Below are 10,157 nucleotides of genomic sequence, written 5' to 3' on the forward strand. Positions count from 1 at the left end.
TTTATCGCAAACCTGATAAGTCACAATGACGTCATCTTCGTTTTTATGAAGTCATCATTAAGAGGACGAGGATCTTAGCTCATTTGAGCTTGTTAGTGACGGCCCCAAAGAGGAAAAACGTTGCTCGTGATTAACCAAATACAGAAAAGGTCGAGGAAAGTGGTGTGTTTGACTCAGAAAGTGAAGGATTTGGATCGGCCTGGTCGAGGTGGGAGTGCGTTTATTTAATTTATTCGCTGATGTAGGGAGCTGCAGAACGATTTGTGAAAGAAGCATTTGAAGAGATTATGTAACAGAGGAGGAAAGGTTGGGGCTTTTAGGTTGGCAGGATGGGCTGGAGTTCTGCACACTCACCTCGAAGCTGTCTCGCCCAGGTTATTATTAAAAAACAAAATTTGTACACAATATCGAGGCTTGTATAAGATCTAACACACAGAATGTAAAATAAAGGGAGCAGGAAACAAGAGGGGTGGGAGAAGGAAGCAGAAAACAATGGGGAACAGAGACATAAGGAGATCTGTGGAAGGGAGAGGGATGTGGCAGGGTAGATGGGGTATACAACATGGATATTACAGGGAGTTTCAGGAAGGAAAGCAGAGAAATTGAAGGAGTTGGGATTGGGATGGATTAAGGGAGGTAGAAAAGATCATGGTTTTGGATGGGGGAAGATAAGACGTGGTGGTGAGCAGCTGTTTTGAAGACCTGAAGGGAAGAGTGGGATTGAAGAGAGTGTGAGAGTTTATTCCAAAGGCGGGAAAAAAAAGAGGAATGAAAGAGTGAAGGTGAGCAGTGATTCGTGATTTTGGTAGTTTTACCAGAAGGGGGTTGCTGGTGGACCTTGAGCGCCCTGCGGAAGTATAGGGGGAACGTATCGCAGACAGAGCAGAGGGGGGGGGAGGGTGAGACCAGAGAAGAAACGGTAGAAGACAGAAAGACCACCGACCTGCCTGCGGTGAGAGAGTGAGAGGTCCAAAGACTCAGCCTCATCGCAGGCGATACCAATGATCCTAAATGCCTTGGTTTCCACAGCATGAAGCTGAGAAAGGTAAGAGGCAGGAGCACCAGCCCAGAGGGGAGAGCAGTACTCCATCAGGCCGTGGATGAAAGCTTTGTATGTCGCCAGGAGCTCAGATGTGCCAAGGAAGGACTTTGCACTATGGAAAATGCACAGTCAGCAACTGGCTTTGGAGGCCATCTTGGAAATGTGGCTTTCCCAGGAGAGATCATGGCAGTGAGATGCAGAAGCTTGAGTGAAAGGACTTCTTCAAGAGGATTGTTGAGAAAGTAGATTGGGGGGGGGGAGGGCTCCAAATGGTCCTTTCAGAGAGATGGTGAGAGTGTGAGATTTGTCAGTGTTGAAAGACATGTTCCAAGTGTTGGACCAGTTTGTGATTTTATCCACATCTGCAGTGAGCGAAGAAGCTGCTGCTTGCCGGTCTCAGGGATGACAGATGGAATGGCAGATGGTGGAGTCATCAGCAAAGAGACAGAGGATTTTCTCGAGAGTCGGAGAGATCATTGATGAAAACCAGATGAAGCACAGAGCCCAGAATACTGCTTTGAGGAACTCCAGTCTGGACAGGAAGAGAATTCCATTAAGAGCCATGCGTTGACTCTGACAGGAGAAGAAGTCTGTGATCCGTGAGTGGAGATGGCCTTGGATACCATAGGAAGAGAGTTTGGTGAGCAGGGCGGGGTTCCAGACCATATTGAAAGCACGAGATATGCCTTTGGAGATTGGCTCTGATTTCATGTCTGGCATTGAGGGCTTCCATCCATTGGTGGGAAAGCAGAAGCAGCATATCCAGGGTCAAGTGACCTGGTCAGAATCCAAATTGATGATCAGAAATCAAGCCATCGGAGAAGAGGAAGGATTTGATGTGGGAAGCGATGATGGATTTCATGACCTTGCTGATGATTGGGAGCAGGCTGATTGGTCTGTAGTTGCAGGGATCTGTTTTTGCACCTTTTTATGCATTTATTGGTAATGTTTGCTAATTTTCAAGCAGATGGCAGATAACCTTGAATAAATGAGAGAGGGTGAGCAAGAGCAGCAGAGCAGGTTTTTAGGACACGTGGGCTGATGCCGTCTGGATCGGTTGCAGAATCTGAGTCGAGGATTGACAGCAAGCTCTCCACCTTGTCAGGAGAAAAGAACACAGAGTCCAGGGACAGTTGGGTGTGACTGGGGAAGGTGGGTAGAGAAAACGATGGGTTTGGGACACAAGATTCAGAAGCAAACACCGAGTTTAGGCATTCAGCCATTTCATGTGCAGTGTCAGCTGTGCAGCCATTTTAGGTAAGGGAAGGGATGGAGGGGGAACATTCACGAGAAACAAACTTAACCAGACATCACCTGGATTTGGAGGAGGGAAACAGGTTTGAGAGTTCAGACTTGAGATGATAAAGATGTTTCCTGGTTCTCCTGAGGGTAAACACACCCATGTTCCGAGCTTTGTGGAAGGAAATGAGATTGCCTTCAGGGGGATTTAACTTCCATGAGATGAAGGCAAGTTGTTTCAGGAGGACTGCCTCAACCAAGCTTCAGTGAACCATGGGCGTGAGGAAGGGTAAGATAATTGAAGACGAGAGTGGATAAATCTGTGCATCAGAGAGAGCAAGTTTCTTTGAAAGAATTCCCAGGACGAGTTGATGTCGGAGGGAGTAGAAATGGTAGACCAATCTGGAAGTTTGATGGCTGTTTGAAGTCCCTGCCAGTCGGCCTGAGTGAAATGCAAGAGGTGGTTCATTGGCGCCGAGGTTGTTCTCCAATAATGGCCAGAGATGACCACTCAAACAAGAATATGGTCAGATGAACCAATTGGAGCAGAAGAAGAACAGCAGATATTTTCTGGGAAGTTGGTGAATTTCAGATCCAGAAGAGAGAGAGTACCGTTGGTTGAGATCTGAGTCGGGAAGTTGACTGATTGAGTCAGTCCCAATGAGTCACAGAAGCCTTTTGCTGAAGTGCCATGACAGGTGAGAGAGGTACCCACACCGAGCCAACTGGCATGATGACAATTGAAGTCGCCACATATGAGGAAGAGAGAGTTTGGATGAGTGGCTTGAAGTTGGTCCATGTTTTCGGTGATCGAGATGTAAATGGAGTCATCACTGTTTGGTGGACGGTATAACACACATATAAACCATATAAACATGAGGTGGGAGTGGAGGGGAAGCTGAAGCCAGAGGTATTCCTGGGGTGTGGAGTGAGAGCAGTGCGTGCAGAGTGAGGAATGGTGTCTTTGATGACGAGAGCAACTCCACTGCCAGGATGAGGCTCATTTCTGTCATACCAGAGGAGGGAGTAACCAGGGAGAGACACTAGAGAGTCAGACACGTCTTGGGGAGGAAAGTTTCTGTTAGGAAGATTGTGTCTGGTTTGTCAGTGGCAACCTGTATGGAAAGATCTGTAAGGTTTGAGCGAAGGCTCCAGATATTTGAGGTCCACAATGTTAATGAAGAGGGATGGGAGGAGGCTTTTGGTGCAGGGATGGGAGGGGAGGGGAAGGGTAGACAAGGGAGGAGGGGGAGAGGTAAGGAGAGTTGTTGAAAGAGTGTGGGGGATTGCAGAATAGGTAAGGGAGGGGGTGGATGAGGAGGAGAAAAGGCTCTGTGGTGCTGGGTTGAGGTACAGTTGGGAGTAATAGGAGAGGGGGCAGAAGGCAGTTGAAGATTTGAGGAGGTTGAGGGATGAGATGGGACTGAGAGGGCAGGCGAAGGAGGCAGCTTTGTGGATGAGAGGGGGTAACTTTGGGAAGGGTGAGTGAGGGGGGTGAATGGTGGGAGAAGGGTGAGTGTGGAGAGTTGAGGGAGAAAGGTGAGGGGGGAGTTTTTGAGAAAGGTAAGAGGGAAGCTTGGAGGGAGAAGAGTGTGATGGTTGCTTTGAGAGGGAGGGGTGAGAGGGGGTGAACTTGCACTGAAGTTGTAAAAAAAAAAGGTTAATGGAAAGCGAACAAGCATAGCAAACTGGGGTTTTAAAAATTTTTTCGTTCGGAAATGCGATTAAAGACATTTCTTGAGGGACGCAATAAAGGCGAGTAAAGAGAATGGAGAGAAGAAACGCTGTAACTGTTGGACTTGTTCTACAAAGTATGAAGGAAAGGTCGAATTGAGAGCAGTCTGTTGAAATAGAAAAAGAGTGGAGAATTATGATCCACAAATGAGAACCACACGTGTGAAAGAGGGAGATGAAGACCGTTTTTATTATTATTATTATTATTATTATTATTATTATTATTATTTTTGGAGAGTTTTTATCAGATTTAGTAAAGGAAAGGTAGAAGAAAAAAATTGTTAGGTTGAATGGTCAATTTGGACCGGTAAACGCAGAAGGTGGAAACAGATCACGTGGTTACAGGAGAAGCACGTGGTTATGGGAGGTGTTTCGTCAAAAGTGAACTTATTTATTTATTTATTTATTTATTTGTTTATTTTTTTTAATAAGGATTGTGTAAGATTCGGAAAAGGAAAGGTTGAAGTACTATCGTGGAGGTGTATGGTGAATTTGGAACGGTAAAATACGGAGTGAAGCCGATGGATCGATGAAAAGTATCAGGAAGAGGGTAGAGAGAGACACGTGGTTTCAGGAGGTATATAGTTCGGAAGGATACAAGGAAAATTATTATTTTTTGATGGATTTTTGAAGATAAGGTAAGATTCGGGAATGGAAGGTTGTCAGAAGAAATCGTGAAGGTAATGGTGACAGTGGGTCAGCTCAAGTCGAAGAAAGATGGTGTGCCGGCAGAAGGAGGAAGAAGAAGAAGAAGGATCAGGACTCGTGTGTGTGTGTGTGTGTGTGTGTGTGTGTGTGTGTGTGTGTGTGTGTGTGTGTGTGTGTGTGTGTGTGTGTGTGTGTGTGTGTGTGTGTGTTTGTGTGGAGGGAGAAAGGTTGTTCTTATTGGTCCTTTATCAAAAAACTGCCGCCATTAATCACAAATCTGCAACAAAGAAATTGCTAATCATTAGGAAGATAATATCCATGAGAAAAGCCAAACAAAACGCAGTACAGGTGTCCTTTACAGCCTCGCAGGCTGCGGCTCGTATTCATTGCCATCACTTTGCTACAGGCCACTGGCTGCAGCACCTCAGCAGTTTAACCACAACAGTATGCATCAGCTTGTGTTTCCAACTCAGTAATTTGGATTACAATGGCAGACACAGCAATATCTTTCATGTTGATTTGGGTCTATATGGCCAACACGCATCTGCGGTCTGTCGAATGAGAGCCTCAGGACAATCCAGAGAGGACAAGTCAGTGAAAGGCAGAAACTCACTTGCAAGTGGCCTTATGTTGAGAGTAAGTGTATCCACATGTCCCATGCAGGCAGTAAGCCTGGAAATTCTCTGGACACTTTGTGTGGACATTGCTTTTGAATGGCTCCTCATGCTCTGGTGGAGCTCTTCCTGCACAACACACAAACGATCGTTGCAGGGGTAAGGAGTGGGGAAATTTATGGGGAAAACAAAGGGGATGTATAACAGCAGGAAGCCCGAAAGGAGGACACATCTCATAAGAATAACTCGTTACATAATTAGGTAAAAATTATTTTGCTACTATTTGATGGTATAAATTAGCATCTTACAATTACCTGTGGATTTTCAGTCCAATTATCACACAAAGGTGAGCAATGTCAGTAAAGCAGCATTTCTGTGCAATGAGAATTCAAAACTCCAAGATAGTTTTGGACCAAGGATATTGTCTCATTTACCTGGAAATGTCGAGATTAAAAATATTTCAAACAAACGGTAAAAGGCTGGATTATGCTATAACCTCATCGACAAGTACTCGGACACTAATATTGTACATGTTGCTATATTACATAATATGTGGCACCCAGGTCGAAAAACCAGTTAAAACCAGTACACATTTTCAACTGGTCTCTATTGGTTCTAATTGGTCTTTAACTGGTCTCTATTGGTTTCAACTGGTACCAGTTAAATTCAGTCAGAATTCCAATTTCCCAGTTGAAAAAAACCAGTAGCTCATATTTGTACCAGTTAAAGTCTTACTGGTTCCAGTTGATACCAGTTGCACTGTACTGGTCCCAGTTGATACCAGTTGCAATGTACTGGTCCCAGTTGATACCAGTTGCAATGTACTGGTCCCAGTTGATACCAGTTAGTTAAATACAATTGTATTTCAACTGGTAATATATCACTCTATTCCAATTTCCATATTAAAATCAGTAAGAAACCAACTGGCTTTACTGGTACCAGTTGGCTACTGGTTTTCAACTGGTACCAGTTGACCAGTAAGCTACTGGTCTTTACTGGTTTTTTGACCTGGGTATGCGGAAGGTGCACGGCCTGTGAATCGAGAATGGTTCCCAGCTAGCTTTACGTCCACTTGTGAAGGATTACACGCTCTGAGATATGACACACCCCTGCCGGCGATGTACAATATTCCATCAGTCCATATTAGAACATTTGAAGTCCCTATTAATATCTTAACATATTTTAACATCCCATGCACACGATTCACCGTAACAATCCTTCTATTATAGTGACAAGATCAAACACCGAAAAACATTGCAGATATTTTTGAGCTTTGTTGTTGAGTGTTGTTGTGAAATGAACCACCTTTCATTTCCGGTCTGTACAAGGGGAAATCTTGAACCTTCCTCATTGGAAAATCCACTGTTGTAAAAGAGTAAATGGCCCAGAATCAGAATTGGGTTCAGGAGAGGGAGGAAAATACACACACACACACACACACACACACGCACGCACGCACGCACGCACGCACGCACGCACGCACGCACTCACAAATTTTACAATGATCCTGTTACATTGCTTTCAATCTGATATTTTCCTTTTGCAACGTCACCTGCATTAAGATGCTAGCTCAAGCAGGTGGTTTGGAGTCTATGTTTACCATGCACGCCTTAAGTCGTGCACTGTGAGCCAAAGGAAAAGTGAGTCTTCATGGCTTTGAGATGACTCATTCTGAACATCATTATGTCAAGGCCATTTTATTACCTCTGCCACCGAAGGTGGAAGGAGGTTATGTTTTCATCCCTGTTAGTTTGTCTGTCTGTCTGTCTGTGCGCAGGATATCTCAAAAAGTTATGGATGGATTCAGCTGAAACTTGGTAGAGAGGAGGTTGGATGTGCGATAAGGACGAATTGATTCCATTTTGGTGAAGATTTGGATCCGAGAATTTTTTTTAATCTTCAAAGTGATTCTTCACCATTGAGGGATGCGGCCAAAAAAAAAAAACGATATATAGCATGATATTTCCAAATGTTGTGGACACGTTATGACAAAACTAGGTGGTTGAGATGGTTAGGTGACAAGAACAAGCCAATTCAATTTTGGTTCAGGTCCGAATGCAGATCCGGCCTATCGGTGGGATACAAATTTTAAACTGTTCAGCCTGGTGGAGGTATGTGCTCCACTGAGTGTCGTTGTAGTTTATCATCGAGATTTAAATTGAGAATGTGTCATATGTGATATTATGTAATGATGTGCATCTCCCACCTTCACCCCTCTCCTCACCCCCCTCCCTACACTGAGGAACAACTATGTGTATGTGGCATGGAATATTTCCACCTCTTCATATTTATCTGGCAGTGAGGACCTCGTTATGGCATGACTGGATGGTGGCTAAGGAGCATAGAATACCTCGCATGAAGTTTTCCATGTATCACATGCATCATTTAAGGTTATGTGGTTAATGCGCGACAGATTGTACATACCGTGACATTTCCCGAGCAGCATGACATCAATACTCTCCTGCTTGAGACAAGAGGCTTCTCGTACTAGGCATGGGTTGTCGTATGAGATTCCGTCAGATGCACACACTGGATTATAGTTACTGCCTGTGCAATCAATATTGCACACACACCTGTGCAGAGGGAGAAACCCATGTCCCAAGGGGAGGAAGGAAAGAAGGAAGGAAGGGTGGATGAGTCAGTGAGGGGGGGGGGGGAAATTGATTTGGAATGTTATCCAAATTGTAAAAAGCTATTAGTAATTCCTCCAAGCCTTTTCCTAACCGACATGTAGTCATCACTTCTTGCATCTCACGATGGTATTGGTGCATTTCGTCAGCGTTTTGGTGTCAGCAATGAAATAGCAGTTATTGCAGAATTCCTCATCGCCAAGCAATACAGAATTGATAGTTGCGTTGTATCAGGAGGTGCTGGCTCACTGCCATAATACATTGCTTCGCTTGGGAGGATCCTTTGGATACAACTGCTCAATCAGCACCAACTTTTAGTGCAAGCATAATTGGCTTCTGAACATCGCCTAACATGGTGCTAACTGTTTTGATTTTTTTTTTCCGGTACATGCTCAGAAACTGGACTCTTTTTAACGTTTCCTTACCCAATCCTCATGTGACGACAGGGAAAAGAAGCCTTTAAGCTATAGAATTAACACAAAGGTGCCTTTGTGCTGGATTTCTCAACAATACCACCATCTCAGATTGTCCCCAATCCAAAACCATGATCTTTTCTACACTCGTTAACCTCTCCTCCACCCAACCCCAATCCCTCCTCCTTCCAAATTTCAAGCTTTCACTCCTTGGACTTTCCTTCTGTATCCATCTTGTCCACCCCATGCATCTTCTCCTGCTTCCCAATTCCTCCACGCACCCATTGCTTGTCCAGGTCTCCCTCTATCTTGGCCTTCAACTCTGCTGTTGGTGTTTCTCCCCCCCCTCTCTTTCTTGTTCCTTTTGTGCTGTTGCGTTCTGATCCGTTCAGTGCACCAGTACTAGCTCCTCCATGAGCATCAACAATAGATACAAAAAACAATCACAGACCCTTTAAGGCACGATTTCATGTGTCGGCATCTCACTTAGACAGTCACTAAAACCAAGCAAAAACAAGGGGTACATTATTTTAAATAATGTCAGAACTTAGAACTGGAGTGGGTAGAAAGGTCTATTGTGCAATTAAGCTAAAGTGTTTATTTAAACCTCCACACTTGTTATTAGTCCAATTTCTCACAATCATGCAGGAAAGTTAAACACAATGTGAGAATAGATGTTTGGTAAGATTTGCCGACAATGCGTCATGCAACATGGTCATACTACGTATACGTTGATCTATATGGCTCACGTACCATGAGTATGCCACATGCTTGCCAATAAAATTTACATATCCAACTTGTACAATTTGTTCGCCTTTAAGACGTATTTACCATACTCATGAGATATGCTTGCCTATAGCACCTGCATATTATGCTTATTCCAATCGACTACTTCCTCTTTAATGGCCACAATTAATCCCATATTTTTGTAGAGTTGAATGGGGAATGTTTTGGCCCAGGTTTTTCATAATTAATCCCATATTTTTGTAGAGTTGAATGGAGAATGTTTTGGCCCAGGTTTTTCATGAACCTCCTGATAAGGCCTGACAATTAATTTTAGTTGATTTTGAGAAGGCATTTGCAATATTGGTGCTGAGGGTGCTGGTGACAACCAGCCAACTGGTCGTGAAAGACACCGTAGGATCTTTAACAACCGCCATCTAGTGCTAGCAGATGGGACACCCCTCTTAATATGCATCTGAGGGATGGAACTCTTCATGATGCAACACCCTGCCTGTGAAGCACCAATCTCACAGTTTATAGTCGGATATCCAAACCATAATCACGCTTTTGTAGGTGCTATAGTTTTCAAATTAGGAGCTTGGAGTAATTTGATGCATTATATGATACAACTTTCCATGAACTACTCTCGAGGATGAATAAAAGTATACCATAGAAGTCTGTCTTCGGATTTGAGGATCGGAGCTCGTGGACTAAATAAGTGCTGAAGTCTGGAGTGAAATCTGATAATTTTCAAGAAATTAGCGATTCTCAGAACTAAGCATATTTACTTCAAGGAAGGCAATGCTTCCTCCTTTTCAATATTTACACAAGACAATACAAATGTAAATGATGTATGTTTTGTTGCCCAAGTTAAATCTGACAAAAGTTTAAAATGTAAGATAAGGCAAGTAACATTAATAGAAAGAGTAATTACTGCCTCGGAGAGTTCCAGTCCTTCGTGGGGACAGTGAGTGCCAGCCACGGTAAGAGTCTCATCCCTCAAGGAATGTCCATGTTATAATCTCTTTAAAATTGGTATGTGCTGTTTGAACCCCGGCTGTTTGAACATACCCTATTTTGTTCAATCCTGTACTAATGCCGACAGACGGGATGT

At 43.8% G+C, this 10,157-nt stretch overlaps 1 protein-coding gene across 3 annotated transcripts in view; it reads right to left on the reverse strand.

The window, feature by feature from the left end:
* The window catches only part of LOC147028043 (tomoregulin-1-like), a 181,207-nt gene that overhangs the window by 24,344 nt on the left and 146,706 nt on the right, over positions 1-10,157 (reverse strand). For all 3 annotated transcript variants that reach the window (XM_085878009.1, XM_085878008.1, XM_085878007.1), the window contains 3 exons: positions 7,702-7,850; positions 6,583-6,639; positions 5,277-5,406 (listed from right to left, as the gene is read on the reverse strand). In XM_085878009.1, the coding sequence (XP_085734135.1) occupies positions 5,277-5,406; positions 6,583-6,639; positions 7,702-7,850 (336 nt within the window). The remainder of the gene's footprint in view (positions 1-5,276; positions 5,407-6,582; positions 6,640-7,701; positions 7,851-10,157) is intronic.

Source organism: Eptatretus burgeri, chromosome 4, assembly GCF_056783735.1.
Source record: "Eptatretus burgeri isolate ZD-2024b chromosome 4, Ebu_testis_v1, whole genome shotgun sequence".
Classification (NCBI taxonomy): domain Eukaryota; kingdom Metazoa; phylum Chordata; class Myxini; order Myxiniformes; family Myxinidae; genus Eptatretus; species Eptatretus burgeri.